Source organism: Muscardinus avellanarius (assembly GCF_963383645.1).
Source record: "Muscardinus avellanarius genome assembly, chromosome: 17".
Classification (NCBI taxonomy): domain Eukaryota; kingdom Metazoa; phylum Chordata; class Mammalia; order Rodentia; family Gliridae; genus Muscardinus; species Muscardinus avellanarius.
The window spans coordinates 54,412,524-54,435,709 of NC_137803.1; the positions used below are offsets into that span (position 1 = coordinate 54,412,524).

At 42.2% G+C, this 23,186-nt stretch overlaps 1 protein-coding gene across 2 annotated transcripts in view; it reads right to left on the reverse strand.

Annotated features, from left to right (window-relative positions):
* Positions 1–21,892, reverse strand: part of THOC1 (THO complex subunit 1) — a gene marked incomplete at both ends in the record, with an annotated part of 40,833 nt that extends 18,941 nt beyond the window's left edge. For both annotated transcript variants that reach the window (XM_080714539.1, XM_080714538.1), the window contains 11 exons: positions 4,631–4,762; positions 7,090–7,198; positions 8,741–8,814; positions 10,310–10,392; positions 13,169–13,264; positions 14,586–14,634; positions 15,507–15,625; positions 17,683–17,749; positions 18,702–18,762; positions 18,869–18,942; positions 21,839–21,892. In XM_080714539.1, coding sequence (XP_080570665.1) covers positions 4,631–4,762; positions 7,090–7,198; positions 8,741–8,814; positions 10,310–10,392; positions 13,169–13,264; positions 14,586–14,634; positions 15,507–15,625; positions 17,683–17,749; positions 18,702–18,762; positions 18,869–18,942; positions 21,839–21,892 — 918 coding nt within the window. The remainder of the gene's footprint in view (positions 1–4,630; positions 4,763–7,089; positions 7,199–8,740; positions 8,815–10,309; positions 10,393–13,168; positions 13,265–14,585; positions 14,635–15,506; positions 15,626–17,682; positions 17,750–18,701; positions 18,763–18,868; positions 18,943–21,838) is intronic.
* Positions 21,893–23,186: the final 1,294 nt, after the last annotated feature.

A 23,186-nucleotide genomic window follows, 5' to 3' on the forward strand; every position in this document is an offset into this window, starting at 1 on the left:
AGCTGAGGCTGTCTGCGAACCGCCATCCTCCGGTCTCAGCCTCCCAAATGCTGGGATTACAAGCGTGAGCCACCACGCCCGGCTAAGGTATATATTTTTTTTGTGGACGCATGTTCCATACTCTACTTATTAGGTTTTTGTGTTTTATCCCCCCATACTATTTACAGGTTCACAGGTGTGCTCATCTTCCTTCTTAGTGCAAGCCAACTGCAGAGCCTTTTTATGCAGGTGCAGCAAGGGAAACAGAAAGAACAACACTCTAAAATGTAAAACCCACTGCCGGGCGTGGTGGCGCATGCTTGTAATCCCTGCGCTTGGGACGTGGAGACAGGAGATCACACAGGTTCGAAGAACATTAAACAGTGGAAAATTAAAATGCCACTTTGTTTTGAGGTGAAACTGCTATCTTTATTTATTTTTGTGTTACTGGGGGTGAAACCCAGGGGCTTTTCTATCTCCGGGCTATACTCCGAGACCTATTTTTTATACTTTATTTGGAAACAGGGTCTAAGTTGCTGAAAGCCTCACTCAGTAGTGAAGCTGGCTTCGAACCTGTACGATCTTCCTGTCAACCTCCCAAGTGCTGGGAGTACAAGTGTGCGCCACCACGCCCAGCTGAAACTGCTCTAAAAAGGAGATATGAGAATTTACAAAGTATCTTTTTTTTTTTTTTTTGGCGGTACTAGGGATGGAACCCAGGGGCTACACCCCTAGTCCTAATTTTTAGTCTTTTCTTATTTTTTTTGAAACAGGGTCTCACTGAGTTGCGAAGGGCCTAAGTAGCTGAGGCTGTCCAGCAACCTCGATCCTCTGGTCTCCGCCTCCTGAATGCTGGGATTACAAGCGTGCATCACCAAGCCCGGCTACAAATCATCTATTTTATTTGAGAACCTACTCCTAGTTGCCATGTTTGGCCTGTCTCTAACTATAAAGGTTATATTTTTTTCTCATCCTTGGCATACAACATCTCCTGACTCTCCCAACAAAAAGTATGACCACAGCCGGGCGTGGTGGCGCACGCTTGTCATCCCTGCACTTGGGAGGCGGAGACAGGAGGATCGCGCAGGTTCAAAGCCAGCCACGCTGGCATAAGAGACCCTGTTTCCAAAAATAAAAATAGGTCTGGGAGTGTAGCCCGGAAGGAAAAGGGCTTCCAGGAACCCCAGTACCACCCCCCCCCCCAAAAAAAAAATAAATAGTATGACCACATTCATGTAAGCAAAACACTCGGAGGTGGAATGCCCCTGTACCACACACACAAAAAGACTATACATTTCTAAGGCTTTGGGTAAAATGACGCCAACATGAAGAAAGTACAAGTTCTACAGTGAAATGTTGCTGCTACTGGGCAGCAGAGACAGCACGGAGGTGCCCAGCCCTGCAAGCCTCCACCTCCTTCCCAGAGCTGGCTGTCCTTCCTTCTGTTCATGCTGCAAGCTACAAGCTCCTCAAAGCCGTGACCCTCCCGCATGGCACTCACCACCCCATGGAATCGGGGCGACCTCCGAGCCCTCGTGCTTTCCTAGTGGCTGGTGAAAGCAAGCCTCACAAGGCTTTTGAAAAAGAGGCACCATTAGAAAGCCAGGCCTCAAAGTGAGCGGAGATTGACTGAAAAGCATCACTCTTACACTCCAAATGTGGAGACGTCTCGGAATGTTCCACCCTGCTGCTATTAAAATGTCCTTAGAAATGTTATTTGCAACAACAAAACCTTTCATGACATTCTCAGTTGAGTTGGCTGCCACGTCCTGAGAAACGTACTCTAACTCCTGAAAGTGTACACTTTTTTTTTCGGTGCTGGGGATTGAACCCTGGGCATTCTACCTCCAAGCTACACCCCCAGCCCTATTTATTACGCCTTTTGGAAACAGGGTCTTGCTAGGTTTCTGAGGGCCTCGCTAGGTTGCTGAGGCTGGCCTTAAACCTGTGATCTTCCTGTCTCAGCCTCCCAAGGACTTGGATTACAAGTGTGTGTGTTGCTGGGAAGCAAACTCAGGGCCTCTCCACTCAACTATGCTCCCAGTCTGCTAGCTCAGCTTTTTAATGGTGCCTATCTTTGAGAAGGTTCTCTATTAAGCAAAGAGAGCTTTAGCATTTTCTTTTCCTCTTCTACACAGAATAAAATAAGTTTTCAATTCTGGATTCAACTCAAGAGTTTATAGGTTTGTTTCACTTAATGAACAGTGCTTAAGTTTTAAAACTCCTACGTGATTATCCTATTAGAAAACCAAATCAATGTGCACTTATGGTTATGTTTGGACCCATTTCTACCCTGGTTTCTGCTCCGTCCTCCCTTCCTGCCGTCTGCTGGCTGTATCAGGGGGTCTAGATTCGTCCCTGTCCTTTTGATCTCTTTGCTGTCTGAGAACCACAGGCTCCCTTCCACCTTCTGGTGGTTACCCTTTTACTGAGTCTCCAGTTACGCCATGTTCTCTCCCTCCTCTGAAGACCACAAGGATTTTAGTGAGTTTAACTTACTCACTGAACACCCCTGCTTGCCCTTCCACACTGCAGTCGTCTAGTTAAGTTCACATAACTTTTACACATTACTTAGGATTCCTTGTTGTATAAAGCCAATAGTCATGTGTCACACTTTTCAATTTTTGTGCTCACCATTGCTTTCCGTATCCCACTCCTTTCTTTTGGGTCCAGTTTCCTTCTTCCTGAAGAAAATCTTTTAGTAGTTTTTTTTTTTTTTTTTTTTCAAAATGAGGGTCTCTGAGTCACAAAGTTTTACCAGTCGTTTAATAAAAATGTCTTCAGTCCATTCCTGAGTGCATTAGGCTGGGTGAAATTCTAGGATCCAAGCTGTTTTTCTCCAGTCTTTTGGTATTGACGGATGATAAAAATGATAAATCTCCTGGAGTCAAATGGCTGCTCCTTCCTGGTCTATCTCCCTGCCCCCCACCCCTCTGATGGCCTTTAAAGGTTTTCTCTGTGACCCAGCAGTGACAGCATGGTATACAGAAGTGTGTAATTAGCTTTCTTAATTCTGCTTGGCAGCTGAAGCACACTTTTGACCTGAGCACTTGGTATTTCCATCAGTTCACTCCAGCAATTCCTATGGCACTCCCTTCACTTTGTGTTTTGGAATCTTCTTAGACGGTGCTGGGACTTCTCGATCCCATGGCTTCTGACTGCTCTTCCACTTAGAAATCTCTGTGCTGCACTCTGGATGAAATTTTCGTCACGATCTTCAATCCACCAGTCCTTCCATCTCTGAACATCTAGAGTTTAATCTGTGTGCTACACCTTGATTCAATGATCACATTTTCACTCCCAAGACTCCCAATCACTTGTCATTCACTCACCCTACTGCATTTCTGCCTGTTTCTTTTTCCTGATTTCTTGCTCTTTTACAATGACCAAGAAAATCAATGATCTCGTAGTATCCAAAGTCTTGGTAGGGCTGTGTATTTCATCTGGAATATATGAGCCTCTAACTTCCTGTAAAACTGGGAACCTCAGCAGAAGATTGATAATATTTATCTTAGTTCCTTTTAAAAAGTGGATAATATATATAAATATATATGTATTCCAAGAGCTGACTTTACTGATGTCTTTACAGATCTTGGAATCACCCGTTTTCAATGGGAAAGTGCTTCCTTCCCCTCCTTCCCTCTGTGCATACCCTACTCTGTCCAGCGGCTTTGCATGTGCATCCAGCAGGGCCCCACTGCTGAAGTCTGGTAAATTTCTCATGCCTTTTTTGAGCAGGTATTTCACGAGATTAAAAGGGATATCATATTTCAGTCACTGAGCACGCAGATGGATACAAAGCTGCATCTTTGTTATTCTAGGCCTAACATGTCCTGTAAGACCAAGAAACTCAGCAGAAGATAGGCAATATTTTTCTTAGTTTCTTTTCAAAAGTGGATAAAGTCTACCCAGTCCCCAGCTTCCCTCAGTGAAGGTGGCTCTGGCTTCTGGCCCCACGTGTAGCACATCTGGTCTCTGTTACTTGCAGCCAAACTCCTGGTGCGTCACCTGCTTTGGATAGAGTCCAACAGGCCAAGTTTCAGTCTCGCTTACTGTTTTGCATTTCTGGTCCATGAAGGTATTTATCTGGTTTCTGGAAGCCCAGCTGTGTCTTTTGGTATTCTCTTTTTATATTTAACCTGCCACTGCTATGTGTTTGGAGCAAAGGGAGTGAGTCGAAACATAAACTCAATGAGCCATTTGACTAGAAAAGTTATACAATCTCTTAGCACTATATTTGAATAAAATTTACTTTTTAAAATGTACAAATAAAATAGGGAACTTTTAAACCCCTTATCTGTACCCAAATTACAAACCAATTTCAAAATATCATTTTCCAAAATGTAAATTAAATCCTAACTTAAGATTCAAAATGCATACACTGAAAGCAATTAAGCTGCATTTATTCTAAAATAAGACTATAAAATAGATTTAATGTGGAACAACCTCTTTCACCTTTGAAATCAAATTACTCCTACTTGTCCAAGGCAGAAATGGGACATTCAAACTACCATTTATGAGCTTTAACCAAAAGTCAAGAAACATTTCTAATGAACTTAATATATCAGCGAATATAACAACAAAGAAAAAACTTGGATAAAAGCAAAGAAAATATTTCTAATTATGTTTAGTGGAAAAGAAAGATTTATACCTTTTCACTTGTTAAAAATTTTGCAAAATATACATGTTCTCCTCCTGTTTTCAATTCTTCCATCTTTTTCCTGGAGGCCTGAGTATCATCTAATTTATAACTCTTGAAAACAGCTAAAACTTCTTCTGAATACTGCAAAATAAAAGTTTTATTTGAAATTGTTACTAAAATTTTGCTTAATGCTTTTCTGCATCATATTTATAATTTACTCTCAAACATATAAGAATAATGTAAGGCATATTAAACAAGAAAATTAGGAGAGCAAAGGGGGGGTTAAGAACAATTTTGTACAAGATTTTGTTGTATTGTAAAAGTAGGAACAAATTTCTCCTAAAGAAATACAATTTCTCATAAAGTTTGTGTAAGGGGCAAACAGAAAGAAATGCTCTGAGAAAATACCTGTCCCTTGGTATCCATGGGGATTGGTTTGAGGATCTCACCCTCATACTGGAAACAAAATCTAAGAATGCTTAACTCTGTGACATAAAATGATGTACTATTTGCATATAACCTATGCATATTCTCCTGTATACTTTAAATCCTGTCTAGATTATTTATAGTACCTAGTATAATATAAATGCTATGAAGTTATTATACAATAGTTTTAAGGGAACAATGACAAGAAAAAAGTCTTATATGTTCAGTACAAATGCATTCTCCCAAATATTTTGGTTTCGGTACTAGAGACACCCTTACTACTACGCTAGCTACACCCTTAGACCTTTTCAATTTTTTTTTTAAATTTAGAAACAGGGTCTTGCTAAGCTGCTGAGGCTGACCTTGAATCTGTGATCCTACTGTCTTAGCATTTCAAGTACTGGTATTACAGGCCCAGAGCCATGTCTGGCTTTTCCCAAATATTTTTATTTTCATTCTGAGTTGGTTGAACCCATAGATTTGAAATGTACTAATATAAAGAGCTGACTGTATAAGGAAATTTACTGCCAAGCATGGTGGCACATACTTGTAATCCCAATACTTGGGAGGCCGAGACAGGAGGATTTCAGGTTCACAGCCAGCAGTAAGCTAATTTGGCCCAAGGCCACAATTTCAAGACATGTTTAAATAGATAAAGTAATTTTGTGCAAAGTAAAGACAAAATTTATTTGTGTGTGTGGTTTTGGTGGTACTGGTGTTCCTGGAAACCCTCTACCTCTGGGATATACTCCCAGATCTATTTTTTACATTTTTTTTTATTTGGAAAAAATGGTCTCCTAAGCAAGCTAGGCTGGCTTCGAACCTGCACAACCCTCCTGTCTCCACCTCCCAAGCGTGGGGATTACAAGCATGCGCCACCACGCCTAGCACAAAATTTGTTTTTAAAGAAATTGCCAATGTAGCCGGGTGTGATGCATGCTTGGAATCCCAGTGCATGGGAAGCTAAGACAGGAGGATCGCACAGGTTCAAAGCCAGCCTCAGCTACTTAGTGAGGCTCTCAGCAAAGAAGTAAGACCCTGTTTCCAAATAAAGTATAAAATAAGTCTGGGAGTATATCCTGGAGGTAGAAAAGCCCCTGGGTTCCCCACCAGTACCACAAAAAGAGGGGGCTAACAAAAAGAAAAGAAAAGAAAGAAATTGCCAATTTCTTTGGGTGTGGTATCACATACTTATAATCCCAGTACTTGGGAATTTGAGACAGCAGGATTATAGGTTTATGGCCAGCCCCAACAACTTGGCAAGAGACCCTGTTTCAAAATAAAAAATAAAAAGGGCTATTGGTGTAGCCTGCAGTTAAAACTCTTGGTTGTTAAATCCCTAGTAACACACACACACACACACACACACACACACACACACACACACACTCATCAATTTAGCTGGGCATGGGGTCAAACACCTGTAATCTCAGTACTTTGGAGGCTGAGAGTATCATCACAGGTTCAAGGACAGCTCCAGCAACTTAGCAAAACCCTATTCAAAATAAAAATAAAAAGGTCTGGGGATATAGTTCAGAGGTAGAACACCCCTGGGTTCAATCCTCAGTAGCAAAAAAAAAAAAAAAAAAAAAAAAAAAAAAAAATCAATTTATATTGACAATAATCACTACTATATTACAAAACACAGGGCTTGCATTACTTTTAAATTCAATAACTTTTAAACCACTCCACAAAATCAATGGTTTAAATATTAGTTTACAATTTAGCTCTTGTACATTATAAAAGAGATATAGAACATTGGAGGCAGAACCCTATAACCAAGTATGCTGGAGCAGGCAGTGTGAGTGTGCAGACCTGTAGTCCCAGGACTTGGGAGGCTGGGACAGGAGGACTGCAGGTTGGTGGTTAGCAAGGCCCTGCCTCAAATAAAGGCTGAGGATGTACCCAGAGACAAAATGCCCCTCAAGGTTAATTCCCAGTACACAAAGAAGAAAACAAAAGTATGTTGTATAAGAGGAAGTTTTAGCTCTGCCACTGGCTGTAAAGTATCGGGCTTTTAGTAGTCTGCGACTGCAACTCACCTTGAGAAAAGTTTTCCATGAAATCTTCTCATAACATTGCACTGGGTTTCTGAAGTAATCCTGAAGCGACCAGAACTTTCTATACAAGTTGTAATCAATTGGAATGGAGCTAATAAAAGAAATATTACATTAAATGATTAAACTATTAGACAAATATGTAAATATTCTTAATTTTCCTTGGGTCACAAACCCTTTTCTGAAGCTCATGAAGGCCATGGCCTCTTTCTTCCCTAGAAAAATGCACATTCTTTTATTTTGACACAGGGTCTAAGTTGCAGGTGACCTCACTAAGTTGTCAAGGCTGGCGCGAACCTGTGATCCTTCCGTGTCAGCTTCCCAAGCACTAGGATTACAAGCGCATGGCACCATGCTCAGCTGTTTGATAGATGTTGAAGTTGAGTTGTAAGCAGGGTAACTTACTTACTTAAGGTCACATGACCAAGAAGTGCCAAGCTTGGAACCACTCTTTCTAGGTGTTGCTGTTCTTTTCCTTTTCTATCCGTTCTCCCATCCTAGTGTCACACCTCTTCCTCCCACACCTGGGGTTTAAACGTGGGCGTTTTCCCTCTGAGCTACGTCTTGAGCTCTATTTTTTATTCTTTATTTTGAAACAGGGTCTCAGCAAGTTGCGGAGGGCCTCAATAAGTAGCTGAGGTTGGCTGTGAACCTGCAATCCTGTCTCAGCCTCCCAAGTACTGGGATTACAAGTGTACACCACCATGCCCACCTCCTTTTTATTTTTGTTTTGAAACAGGATCTCATTAGGCTGCTGAGAGTCTAAGCTGCTGAGGCTGTCCTTCAACCTGAGACCCTCTTGTCTCAGCCTCCCAAGTATTGGAAATTACAGGAGTGCACCACCATGCCTGGCTTCTAGATGCTTCTTTCATTTATATTTTTGTGATACTGGGGATTGAATTCAGGGGTACTCTACCTCCAAGTTACACCTCCAGCCTTTTTTTATAGTTTTTGTTTTGAAACAGGATCATACTAGGTTGCTAAGAATCTGGGGCTGTCTGTGAACTTGCAATCTTCTTGTCTTAGCCTCCCACATACTGGGATCACAGGTATGTGCCACCACACACAGCTGTAGATGTATTTTATGGGGACTTGTGTTTGAACTGGAAATCTGGGATGCCAGGAATACACTTCCCTGTGCAGATAAAATAATTCTCCCTTTCATCAATTTTAAGGATGATAACTTCACTAGTTTAGACACCTGGAAAAGTGCCTAACATTTTGAGTTTTCCTTCTTGTCTTTCTTTTCTTCCTCACCGCTAACTAGCACCATGAAGAAATTACTCAGAAAGAAGGCTTAGGGTTGCAGAGGACAGAAAAGACAGAGTGGTAAGAATAAGAAGTGAAAAGAGAGAAAAGGCTTCTTGTTTCTTCCATTTCGTTAAGAGTCAGCCCAACAACACCCACAGGCACCAGGCCCACAAGTTTAATGGAAGGGAGCAGGGAAGGAACTCCAAAGGTTGCTTGTAGTTTGTGATTTAGGATTCATTATTTTGAGCCATATACATGAAAGTTACATATGAGAGAAACTGATAAGCGTGATTTCCTTAGTTCTCTCTCTCTTCTTCACTCCAGTACTTGGTAGGTCATTAAGGGATCATCTCTGTAAATCAAGAACTCTTAACCACACACTCACCAAGTTGTGGGGGCTTCATCATCCCCCATTTCTCCTTCTTCTACATCCATCCCTTCTTCTCTATCCTCAGTGTGCTAAATTTATGAGAGCAGCAGCCCATCATGAAATGGTTATTAGGTAGAAGATAAATGCAAGAATAATAGATCATTTACATACTTCTAGACGACGCTATTAGTCTAGTTATAGTAATATCCAGAAATGAAATCTTTAAGGCAATGGGAACTGTACGTGACAGGGACCTAAGACCTCTGCGCCTATGACCATGACGTAAGACAGTGATGAAGACACACTGGAAAGCTCTAAGCCACTTCTCAAAGCAGGTCAGTAGATTATCTGCGAGCAAAGGGTTTATGGCTAATTTTTTTTGGAAATATATACAATAAAAAAGACAATTATGTAAAATGGGCAAGTGTCATGAAGGGGCTATTCACAGAGGAAAACTAAACTCCAATTCAACATATGCTAAGTTCTCAACACCAACAACAATCAAGGGCAAGTAAAGACTTATTTTTCAAGTATTTTGTCAATTAAGCAAAGATTTAAAAAAATGAAAATTTCCAGTGTTGGAGGGAGGCTGTGGGAAAGTAGGCGGGGCTTCTGCACCTGCCACCTGTGCAGTACAAATGAGCAAACCTTCTGAGAAAGAACTGGGCAAAATCTCAAACATGCACGTTTCTGACCCTGCAATTCTACTTGAGGAGACACTTGCAGAATTTAGCATTTATAACACCATGTTATTCACTGTGTAATGCTGTTAACACTTTTTACAACATTCGAGTTATCTAAGTGTCTGTTAACATGAGACTATGATATATCCATTTAAAGACTTATAAACCATTAAAAAATGGAGACGAATGTAAATGTAGTGATGCATAAATACATTAGAAAAAGAAAATAAATTTAGAATCAGTATTTAGGCCTTATTTGGGGAAAAATCAAGATGTGCTTGTACAAATACACAAAAAGTCTTGTGAAGTTAGATAAAAAACATTATGACTGATTATAGAAATAATATATACTTATGGAAATAATATATCCTGTGCAAAAAAATCCAAGTAATGTTTAAAATATAAAGTACAGCTACTCCATAATCTTACTATTAGATACTTAGTTACTGTCAATCTATTCCAATAGAAGACAATAATTCTATAATCTACTTTGGATTATAGATTAGCTATACTTTATTTTAATTATTATTTAAACTTTTTACACAGAATATGTACTCTTTATTCTATAAATTAGAAATGAAATTAAAGGTTTTCAAATTTTTGATGACTTGGTGGCACATTTATTTATTTATTTATTTATTTATTTATTTATTTATTGGTACTGGGGATTGAACCCAAAGGCATTCTACCTCCAAGCTACAACCCAGCCCTATTTTTATTTTGAATAATTTTTGTTTTGAAACAGGATCTCACGGGGTTGACAAGAATATCACTATTTGCCGAGGCTGTCCTTGAACCTTCCAAGTAGTGGGATTATAAGTGTGTGCCACCACACCCAGGCATATGAATTACTTCAACAAAATTATAGGTATGTCCTGAGAAGATTTCATGTTGGTCTCACCTTCTGACCCAGAGTGCTTTCTTGCTCATTGGTATTGAAAACAGTGACATTTTCCAGATTAAATTGACTCTGCAAGTTTAGACCTATATTAAAAAAAAGAAAAAGATTTTAAAAGTAAATCCATTGATACCTACTCTTTTTTTTTTTTTTTTTTTTTTTTTGATGGTACTGGGGATGGAACCCAGGGGCATTCTACTTCCGAGCTATACCCCCAGCCCTATTTTTTATTCCTTATTTTGAAACTAGGTCTCACTGAATTGCAAAGGGCCTAAGTAGTGGCTGAGGCTGTCTTTGAACCAATATCCTCTTGTCTCAGCTTCCCAAATGCTGGGATTACAAGCGTGCACTACCACGCCCAGCTTTTATTGTTTATTTTGAATCAGGGTCTCACCGAGTTGCAAAGGGCCTCAGTAGGTAGTAGCTGAGGCTGTCTGCGAACTGTGATCCTCCTGTCTCAGCCTCCCAAATGCTGGGATTACAAGCATGTGCCACCAAGCCTGGCTCCCAGCCCTATTTTTTATTCTTTACTTTGAAACAGGGTCTCACTAAGTTGTGGAGGGCCTAAGTAGCTGAGGCTGGCTGCAAACCTTGATTCTCCTGTCTCAGCCTCCCAAGTACTAGGATTATAAGCATGCACCACCACACACGCCCAGCTATTTTATCATTCACTCATTCATTCATTTATTGGTACTGGGGGTGGAAGCCAGGGGCTTTTCTGCCTCTGGGCTATACTCCCAGACCTATTTTATACTTTATTTGGAAACAGGGTCTCACTAAGTTGCTGAGAGCCTCACTAAGTAGCTGAGGCTGGCTTCGAACCTGTGCAATCCTCCTGTCTCAGCCGCTCAAGTGCTGGGATTATAAGCGTGCATCACCATGCCCGGCGATACCTACTTGTGTGTGAGAATATAACTCAAGGGTGTTATACATATCTGTAGTCCCTATACTTGGGAAGCTGAAACAGGTTCAAAGCCAGTGCATACTAATGTAGATACTATTTCAATATAAAAAATAAAAAGGGTTAGGTTTAGTCAGTGGTAGAACACCTCTGGGTCAAATTCCTAGTACAAAAGAAAAGTGTAACTCATGTCAAAAAGTCAAAATATATAAAAGGCTAGATCCTAATTAAGCAGAATGGAGTGACAGGTGACACCACACTCAGAGTGTGTGTAAACACACTCTGACTTCTCTGTTTTTGAGAGGAGCCTTACTCTTACTGCCCAGGCTGATCTTGAACTCCTGGGCTCAGATGCTCCTCTTGTTTTAGCTTGAAACTACAGACATGTGCTTCCATGCCTGGCTGCCTAAAATTCACTTCTTACAGTTACTCTATGGGCCACAAAAGGCTATATAAATTATGATTAGCAAATAATTGAACCTTCTTATCCATGATTATTCAGGAATAATTCCACAGACTACAATACAGAGTATATTTTTGCTGGAACATAAATGGAAATTACATCAATCAGCGAGGGTGTGTAATAAGAAAATACATGTTAATTACTGAGAGCCAGATTTCTTACTGTCAGAGAAAGTGGTTAAAAATAAAGTCTATTGGTTCTGGGTTCAACTCAAAGGACCTAATAATCTCATGGTTCTTGTTGCTATTCATTTTTATTTTTATTTTTGCGGGTCTGGGGATGGAACCCAGGGGCATTTGACCTCCAAGCTACATCCCCTGCCCTATTTTTTCTTCTTTATTTTTAAAACGAATCACTAAGTTGCGGGAGGCCTTGCTAAGTAGCTGAGGCTGTCCGCAAACCACGATCCTCCAGTCTTAGGCTCCTGAATGCTGTGATTACGAGCATGCGCCACCATGCCCAGCTTCATTTTAAATATATATACAGCCACAGTAATAAATAGAGGTGTATGTACACATGGGTTAATATATACACATAGCCTTCCTGATATGATATACTGAGCTGAAAGGACCTAGAAGCAGTAATACTCCCCTAGGAGCCAGATCTTGATGTTAACTACCAAGCACGGGGTTACAAGTATGCGCTAACAACGCCTGGCTTCTTTTTTAAAAATTAAAAAAAACTTTTAAAAAAATCTTGGTTGTGCCATTTTTTGGAATGTCTTACTTAGTGAATAGTAAACATCTAATAAGCACTGAAGGAAAAAAAAGCCAGTGTGAAGGTGCATTCTTATAATTCCAGTACTTGGGAGGCTGAGACAGGAGGACTGGAGGTTCAAGACAACCTGCAGCAACTTAGTGAGATGTGTTTCAGAAAAGGGCCACGGGTGGTGTCCAATCCCCAGTACCACACAGAAAAAAAAAAAAAAAAAAAAAAAAAAAAAAGATACTGTTAGATCCCAATATGTCGAACCAGTTTGTATTTAGGTGTTAGGTTTATGAAAGGTTCATCCCCACCCCTCTTTTTTTTTTTTTTTTTTTTTGGTGGTACTGGGGATGAAACCCAGGGGTATTCTACCTCCGGGCTATACTCCCAGACCTATTTTATATTTTATTTGAAAACAGGTTCTCACTAAGTTGCTGAGAGCCTAAGTAGCTGAGGCTGGTGACAGCTCACTCACAGAGTGTGTGCTATCCTCCTGTCACAGCCTTCCAAATACTGGGATTACAAGCCTGCGCTACCATGCCCAGGTGGCACATGCTTGTAATCCCAGCACTTGGGAGGCTGAGATGGGAGAAGCGTGGTTTGCAGACAGCCTTAGCTACTTAGTGAGGCCCTCAGCAACTCAGTGAGACCCTGTTTCAAAATAAATAAAAAACATGGCTGGGGTGTAGCTCAGGTACCCCTGGGTTCCATCCCTAGCACCACCAAACAAAACAACAACAAAAATAACCTGAAAATTTTCTGCAAAGAATTTATTTAATGTATAAAAACTTACCTGATTTCTCAGATAGAGGAAAAAGTCTAGCCAAAAAGAGCTGAATTCGCCCACAGAAGACTGTATTCTGGGATTTAGATAATCTTCTTAGGAGGTCTAACAAAATACAGAAATAAGTGTTAAACAGCAAAGATCATCCTACACTTATACAACCGTGTCTAGTTTCTTAACCAAATGGTTACAAGTGTTTTTCAAAAGCAATAGCTCTCAAAATGGAGGTAGAAATACCTGCCACAAAAAAAGTACTAAAAGGAACAAAACAAGTCCAACATAGACAAGATAAACTTTACTGTATTTTTCTGACTTTCATTAAGTTTGCACCTAAAAACAGGACTGCTTAAAGTGAATGATTAGTTTTAGGGCTGGAATGTAGCTCAGTGGCAAAGCGCTTGCCTGGCAAGTGTACCACCCTGGGTTTGATTCCCAGTCCAAAAAGACATAAAAAAAGGAGAAAATAAAGAGAAGACTCCCTTTAAAGTGAATGATTAGTTTTAATAAATCAGACTATTACTTGAAAATGAAGATAAAAATCAACGTGTGTGTGTGTGTGTGTGTGTGTGTGTGTGTGTGTGTGTGTGTTACTGGGGTTCCTGGAAGCCCTTCTTATCTCTGGGCTACACTCCCAGACCTTTAAAAAAAAAAAAAAAAAAAAAACAGGTTCTCTTAAGCCAGCGTGGCTGGCTTCGAATCTGTGCGATCCTCCTGTCTCCGCCTCCCAAACGTGGGGATTACAAGCGTGCACCACCATGCCCGGCACAAAAAATCAATCTTTAAAATGTTATTACTGGAGGCTGGGCGTGGTGGCACACACTTGTTATCCCCGCGCTTGGGAGGTGGAGACAGGGGGATCCCACAGGTTCAAAGCCAGCCTCAGCTACTTAGTGAGGCTCTCAGCAATTTAGTGAGACCCTCTTTCCAAATAAAATATAAAATTGGTCTGAGAATATAGCCCGGAGGTAGAAAGCCTCTGGGTTCCACCACCATTACCACACACACAAAAAAAAATAAAAATAAAAATAAAATAAAAATAAAATGTTATTACTGATATTTAATTTAACCCATTTCTGTTCTGGTCACACTTAATTCGACCTCTGAGCTATAGCCCCTGCCCTATTTTTTATTCTTTATTTTGAAACCGGGTCTCACTGAGTTGCAGAGGGCCTCACTAAGTAGCTGAGGCTGTCTGCGAACCGCGATCCTCCGGTCTCCTCCCGAATGCTGGATTACAAGCGTGTGCCACTACACCCGGCTTTTTTTTTTTTTTTTTGTCATCCTGGGGATGGAACCCAAGGGCATTGGACCTCTGAGCTACACCACCAGCCCTATTTTTTGCCCCCCCCCCCAACAGGGTCTCACCATGCTGGCTCTGGTCACACTTACATTTTTAAGAACAATCATTTATCATTGAATTACTCACCATTGCACATACGTAGCAAATAATTTTTCCCAGCAGAATAGAATGTACTCTGGAATTAAGACAAATTATTATTATTACCGAGAAATTGTCACACCCTTTCAGTAATAAGTCACTGGGTGTTAAACACTGAAGAACACTGTCAGGCACTGAGAATCTCCTATGCTGCTTCCACTTTCTTAAGCTAGTAACACTTTCAATGAAATACAAATGTTTCAGAGTAACTGCTGTAAACATTAACAGTATATTTTTTTATTTTTTTTTCCAGGTCTGGGGATGGATCCCAGGGGTATTAGACCTCTGAGTACCTCCCCTGCCCTATTTTTTATTCTTTGAGACAGGGTCTCACTAAGTTGCGGAGGGTCTCACTAAGTAGCTGAGGCTGTCCGCAAACAGCGATCCTCTGGTCTCAGCCTCCCGAATGCTGGGATTACAAGCGTGTGCCACCCGCCCGGCAACATTAATAGTATATTTTCAAGTTAATTTTACTACTCAACTAAGTTTTGGACTTCAAATTTTTCTCCATATATGAATCTTATTTGACTTCCCCAAGAGAATACAGTGTATTATTCTTTCATATGGACAAATTTTTTGGCAATCGGCTATATTAGAAATAGAGCCGGGTGTGGTGGCGCACGCTTGTAATCCTGCGCTCGGGAGGCTGAGACAGGAGGATCGCACGGGTTCGAGGCCAGCCTCGGATACTTTAGTGAGGTTTTCGGCAAATTAGTGAGACCCTGTTTCCAAATACAATATAAAAAAAGGTCTGGGAGTATAGCCCGGAGGTAGAAAGCCTCTGGGTTCCACCTCCAATACCACGAGAGAAAAAAAAAAAAAAAAAAAAAGAAATAGAAGCAAGCCACAAAATGAAACAAAACTATTCTCTGAACTGTGATCTTTAGGAAAAGAAGCTAAGGCACTTACTGATTTCCAGGTGGCGACATTTTTTTCCACAAAAGTGAATATTGTGTCGCACTGGTCCAAAGGCAGGCAATCCAGAACGTCTCCCAGCAGCACGAACGGCGTGGATGCGGTGCAAATACCTTCAGGTGGAGCACAAGCCAGTGTAAGTTAACAAGACTGCAGTGAAACCGCAGGGAAGAGCATCTGAAGCATATCCTCTTCACTTCTCTTTTTTGTGGTGCTGGGGATGGAGCCGGCAGTCTACCTCCGAGCTACATCACCATACACCAACTCACGGAACTGTGTGACACTAGGAGGTAGATCATCCCACCTTCAGTTTACAGAATAAGACCGAAACACAAATGTCACATAACTTGCTTAAGGTGATGTAGCCGGGAAGCGGCAGGACCCAAAACTGTATGTATGTTATGATTACAAAATCGTTTTTAAAGACTAGATTTAACTAAAACCATGAGTGAACTAAGCACACAGTACAGACTACTAAGAACCAGGAAAGGAACATCGCATTGTGAAACTCCTTTAAGCACGCCTGACGAATATGATTAGGCATGGGCGTAAAAGTTCAATAGTCAGAACTCATGGACTTCAGTGCACAAAGCAGCTTGCTGTAACACTAGGAGACTTGTGTGTGGGGCTGCGGACTGAATTCAGAGGTGCTCTACCTCTGAGCTACACTCCTATAGCCCTGTTTTATTTATTTCTTTGCAATACTGGGGATGGTACCCAGGGGCACTGTACCTCTGAGCCACACCCCCAGCTCTAGTTTTTAGTCTTTATTTCTGGAAACAGGGTCTCACTGAGTTGCAAAGGGCCTTGCTAAGTAGCTAAGACGGTCTGTGAACCGTGATCCAACAATCTGTGCTTCCCGAATGCTGGGATTACAAGCATGCACCACCACACCCGGACCATAGCCCTATTTCATTTTTTATTTTGAAACAGGGTCTAAGTTGCTGAGAGCCCAAGTTGCTGAGGCCAGCCTGGTCTCTGCAATCCTCCTGTCTGAGCCTCCTAAATACTGGGATTATGGGTGTGAGCCACCACGTCCAGATGGAAGACTACTTTTATCTTACATTCTAGTTTTTGCAGGAATAGGTATCAAAATAATACATACATGATGTGAATAATGCCTTATAGATTAAAAGACTGTTCTTACATATATATATATATTTGTGTGTGTGGGGGGGTACTGGTGTGGAACCCAGGGGCTTTCTACCTCCAGGATACACTCCCAGACCTATTTTATACTTAATTAGGAAACAGGGTCTAATTTGCTAAGGCTGGCTTCGAACTTGTGTGATCTTCCTGTCTCAGCCTTCCAAGCGCTGGGATCACAAGCGTGTGCCACCATGCCCAGCTTGTTCTTACATATGTTATCTGAAGTAATCAAATGAGCATTTTACCAAGTTGGTTACAGAATGCTAACGAGTTATTTTTCATTTCTTTCTGGAAATACCTGCTGAGCTCCTGTGCTGTGCTAGGCATTATGTACTTTCTAGTGTCTTGTTTGGGTAGTTTCTTTGAACTATCCTGCCCCAGCACTGCCCCATCTTAATGCTCCTCTGCCTAGCTTCCTGCCAGCGGCCTCTCACCATCTGACTACTCCCACACGGCTGCTCTCTAGAGCAGGGCACACAGAGCTCTGGACCCAGGGCCCTAAGCCCCCTCCTGCTTCTGCCCACACCCCCGCTCTAGTTTTCCACGTTGAACTTGGCTTTTGTATAACTACTCCCTTCTTAGTTTCTGGCTCTCTTGTTACTTTCCTTCCTAAAACCTTTTCAAATTCCTCTAGAAGCTGAAACTTGGAGTCACTTTTACTGTATTTCCTTCAAGCACACTTGCTTTCCACCCCACCAGAGTCCTGGTTCACGGTTCCCTCCGTCACTCAATAGATCCAGAGGCAGGGAACGCGCATACTCACCCCTGAGCCCAAGTCCCACCTTAGCATCGGGCATACAGCAGATGTTTGATAAGTATTTACCAAATGAACAAGCAGAGAGCAACGGAAGAGCCCAAATATGCACTGAACAACAGAAGTGAGCAAAGAGCGTGGTTTCAACTGATTGGGACAAATTCTTGGCAAAGGTGCGAGTCAGGCAGAACTTGAAGAAGCATGAACCAATCAGGAGAAGTTTTAAATATAACATGTCTAAGAAAATTAAATAATAAAACAACTTACCTTCAGTCACTCCCCCAATAGCGAGAGAAATAATAGCTAAAACGTTCTCACACGATGAATGATTTATCTATCAACAGAGGAATAACAATTCAGGGACAAGAGTTCAGACTCATTTGGCAACAAAAAAACGTGTCTTTTGACAGGAAGTTGATCGTCACATATACGGAATACAGTATTTCTTATAGAATGCTAAGTTATTTTCTAGGATGAAAATACAAAAATTGAGCAGTAAGATACAGAATGAACAATTCTAAAAGAAAGCTGAGTAAGCAGCAGATGACTCGCTCCAAATGTGACGGTTTAATAAAACAGCGGCTCAGCCGTAAGACTGTGCTGACCAAGCACAGAATTGGCACGGCCAGAACTCAGTCGATGACACAGAGCCAAGGTGGGCCAGCGGACTACTAACGTGTGCACCAGTGAGTCTGAGGAGGGCTCTACAGAGGCAGTGCGCAGGTGCTGCTGAGCCGGAGCAACCACACTGAATACCTGCTAGAAGAGAATCTAGCTCTTGAGAACTCAACCTTTGCTTGATTAAGCATAAACTTTTGGAAATTTTCCTTTCATTTGGGAACCCCATTAATGTCAAATAAATTCAGATCCTTCATGGTTAGATTAAATTTCTCCACTGAGGTTGGAGAGGCTTTATTTACATACGCTTACTGAAAAGGATATCAGGAAAAAGGAGGGCATGGAATCCTAGCTCCTAAGGTGAGCATCCTTGGACAAGATCTTCTCTGCCACTACAGAACCTGTCACTGTTTGCACAGCAAAATGAGAGAATCTACCTACAGTCACTCCAGTTCTTGCTAAGACAGCACATCAACTTCTCGGATCTACAAACCATTAAATCAAAATCTTTTACTATGATATAATTATCATCAGCCTTTACAGGGCAGTACGCCCACACTAGGAGAAAACAGTCATGCTTAAGTATTCATTCTAAGAACAAAGACAACTTTCTTATAACATGGTTTATAGCAAAATATAAACAATGAATAAAGGAGAAACATACTTACAATTTCTTCCTCTAAAACACCTCTGAAAGCTTGGTCCAGGGTACATTTTTTTTCATTTTCACTATTAAAAACAAACAAACAAACAAAAAAAACCCTTCATTTCTTAAGTGGCTCCGGGTAAGAATAAATATTCAGGTAGGTATTTTTCATGGACGGTAACACCTTACCTGCCAGGTAACTGGCTGAAGGTACACAACAATGGCTTGATATTTTTGTTGTTCAAGGCTTCTCTAGTAGACTTCTAGAAAGACAGAAATGGCAAATAACTAGGAGTTTGCTTATTGTTCACTGAAAAACATATCATTCATCAACTGTCTTTATAATTATGAACTTTTTTTTACCTTGGAAAAAGTTCCTACCACTCATTTTCTCAGTAATCCTTTTAACAATTGCCACTTAATCATACAGGCTCCTTATCATTTTAATTCTGGCAAAAGTGTCTAGCTAGGCCTTTTCTCTCTGGGGTTTCCTTCTTACTACTTTTTCTGAGACAGGGTCTTGTTATGTTGCCCAGAATGGTCTAGAACATGTGGCTCCAGTGATCCTGACTACAGAGTGTGTGCTACGACAGCTTCCCTCCTACTAGCTCTTTAGATAAAACACTTGTGAAAGTATGCTTTTTTTTTTTCTTCTTTTGGTAGTACTGGGGTTGAACTAAGGGGCATTCTACCTTTAAGATATACCCCCAGCCTTGTTTTATTTTTATTTTGAAACAGGGTCTCACTTAGGTGCTGAGGCTGGCCTTGAACCTGCAATCCTCCTGTCTCAGCCTCCTCCATACTGGAATTACTCATGTACCACCATACCTGGATGAAAGTATGCCCTTTTTTTTGGGGGGGGGGCTTCTAATGGCTCCTTACAGGTTTGGTTTTAAAGTTCCACCACTGCCTCTGCTGGGCGTGGTGGCGCACACTTGTAATCCCTGCCTTGGAGGCTGAGACAGGAGGATAGCACAGTTTCAAAGCCAGCCTCAGCTACTTAGTGAGGCTTTCAGCAACTTAGTGAGACCCTGTTTCCAAATAAAATATAAAATAGGTCTGGGAGTATAGCCCGGAGGTAGAAACCCCCTGGGTTCAACCCTCAGTACCACCAAAACAAACAAACAAACAAACAAATAAATAAATAAATAAAATAAAAATAAAGTTTCACAGCTGCCTCAAGATTCTGATAAGGGTATCACATTCAATCTACCCAACCTTATTTTCCATGACTCTATCACATACCCTCCACTAAAATCTGGCCATGTCCCATCACTTCCTATCAAGTCCATTCTCACGTGGCCTCACATTTAAGCTGTTTTTCCCATTTGTTCACCCAAATCCTACCCACCCTTCCAAACCCACCTCAAGCCCCACCTCCTCCACGTAACTTGCTCAACAGAGTCTGACACAGGAAACAATAAATGCCTGCTGATTGTCTTTAAGTGGTCAAAATTTAAAAAAAAATTGCAAAGTCATTCATTCTATGAAAATTCGCACATTTTTGGAAAGTCACCGTATTACCTCATAAAGGGGTGGATCTACAGTGTAAACGCCCATTCCTGACTCGGCCACTAACAGGATGAGTAATTTGGGCAAATTCCTTTGTCTCCTTGTGCTTCCTCCCCTCACCAGTTAAATAAGAGGGCTGCTGCAGACCCTTACCACCATCAGTTGCAGTGACATCACTTGGGAACTCGGCCCCCTCACCTTACTCAATCAGAATCAATTTAGTGAGATCTCCTCATGAATAACATCGAACACTGCAGCCAAGGAGAAGCCCTGGACTAAGTGTTCTCCAATTAAACAATCCCTTTCAGGGCTAATATGTGATCCAAGAAAACAATTTTAATGACACAAGATATAATTAATCAATATATAGTGACATGGAAAAAATACAAACAAGGAAACTACAGGTGACAAGAAATCTTTTTTTCTTTTGCAGAATTGTCAGTATGGGCAGGTTATGGTCATGTATGCCTGTAATACCATTACATGGGGGGGGGGGTTGAGAAGAGGACCCAAGTTCCAGGACAGCTCCAGTACTTTGTAGAGATCGTTTTAAAAAGGAAAAATTTAAAGGGCAGCTTATTTGTAATCCCAGTACTTGGGAGGCTGAGATAGTAGGACTGTAGGTTAGAGGCCTGCCTCAGCAACTTAGCAAAACTCTATAAAAATAAAATAGGTCTGGGGGTGTAGCTCTAGGGTAAAATGTTCCTGGGTTCAGCATCCAGTAGCAAAAAAGGGTGGGGCTTAACTCAGTGGTATAGCACCCCTGGGTTTTAGTAACACACACACACACACACACACACACACACACACACACACACACACACACTATGGTACCACTATAACTACTGAAACATAGTTAAATATGAATTGGCTCATGCCTCGAAATATTGGTGCAAATAGTAGGGACGAATGTAGCCAAATGATTTAGAACAGTCATATATACGTTGCTTCGGTGGGCAACAGAATTGAACAGTTGGTCTGAGGTCAGAAAAACTAGCAGCCACTTTTTTAGGATCCCAGTTTTTATATCATGCACCAGGTATAGCAAACTTAGCCCAATAGATTGTCATTCTGATAGTGTAATGAATTAACACGAAATACCCTGAATTTCCCAAAGCTCAACTTCAGCAGCTGATATGCTAACCTTTCCCACGGTGATGTTTGTCTTTTCCCGCTTAGGAGCTAGCTCCTTATGGATCTTTTAGGATGAGAAACCTCAGGATCTCTTAGGATGGGGGTTAAAGGGCGGCTAACTCGCAGCTGGAACGACGCCCGGGCCACCTGGGCAGCGGCGCGGGAACCCGGTCTCAGGGCAGAAACCCAGCCGCCTTCCCCCTCCGGCACCTGCCCGGCTAAGCGAGCAGGGGAGCTGGACCTGCCCGGGGCGGAGCGCAGGGGACTCTCCACCCCTGGACGTGCAAGGCGTCCAGCACGCGGCCCAGGGAGGCGCGGGCGGGAGAGGCGGCAGCCAGGGCTGGCGGAGAGGAAGGCAGCGCGTCTCCCTGCCTCGTGCCCCGGAGCGGGCCGGGAGCCGACGCCGTGGCGGTCACCCTTCAGCACGCTGCACCCGGGGAAAATGCAAGTAATCTCAGGGAGAGGGAGGGAAGGGCGGCGCCCGGCCGGGGCCGCAGCCCGACCGCAGCTCACCGTAAACCGCGTCCGAGCCTCGGACAAACTGAAGAGCGGCGGTGTCGGAGACATCTTCCCGGCCGCGGGTGCCCGCCCCTGCGCGGTGGCGCCAGGTGATGACGTCGGCGGAGCAGCGAGAGCAGCGTGCGCGCCGGATAGAGCGGCCCGCGTGGGGCGGGGCCTTGTTGGGGGCGGGGCGAGGGCGGGGCGAGGGCGGGGAGGAGGCGGGGCGAGGGCGGGGCGGGGCAGTGGCGCTCCTGAGGCCCCAGGCCTGATGCGGCTCCAGGGAAGGGCGCCGCCCATGGTCCATTAATGTAGGATGTTGTTCGCCTTCCTCTCAATCTTGAGTAGAGACCTACTTGGCCTAGCAAATTTCATTGATCCCAGCTAAAGAGAATAATAATAAACACTGCTTATATTGCCCTACATTCCACGCTCTAGTCACTATTTCATTATTTTCAGTTGCCCTGTGAAATCCTTTAAAAGATGAGGATACTGAAGAAGAGGAGCAGCTTAAGAAAACTGCTGCTCGGTTCCAGAGGAATGAGTTAGGGCTTATCCAGATATTACAGGGACTCTGAAGCCCAATTTTTGTATAAAACAATTACAAGTAGCCGTAGAGACTTTAAACGTTTAGATCAGATAGCTCCTTCAAATAGTGCAAAAGGACCTCGACAATATTCTCCTATTATCAGCAATACGAACCTTCAAAATCCTCCCACTGTAGCATTTGCTAAACAAAGCACTGAAAAACGCCGACCTTCATCTTTAATATCCCCGCTTCAAGCGGCTATAAATCGGGCTGGAGAAAACGGAGAAGATACTAGAGGATTCAGAGTTTTCCCGGTTACTGAAGACCCTGATGGTCGAGGAGGTGTTATTAGAGGACATAGACACTTTCCTTTCAAACAATTAAAAGAATTAAAAATGGCTTTTGCTCAATATGGGCCAACAGCGCCTTTTACTCAAGCCATGTGAGAATCTCTCTCCCTGGAGGCTTTGTGTCCTTCTGATTGGAAACAGATAGCCCGAGCCTGTTTATCAGGGGTGATTTTTTATTATGGAAGTCTGAATTTGCAGAACAATGCCAATCCACAGCAGATTTGAACGTAGCTCAGGGAATACCCATAAATTTTGATATGTTAGCAGGAGAAGGGCAGTTTAGGGAGACTGCTCAGCAATTGGAATTTAGTCCAGCTTCTTATGCTCAGACAAATGTTGCTGCACGTCGAGCATGGAACAAGTTGACTTCTTCAGGAAAACAAACAGGAGATCTTTCAAAAATATGACAAGGACCAGATGAGCCATATCAGGAGTTTGTAGCCAGGTTATTACAGGTCGATTGATAGGCGACAGTGAAGCAGGG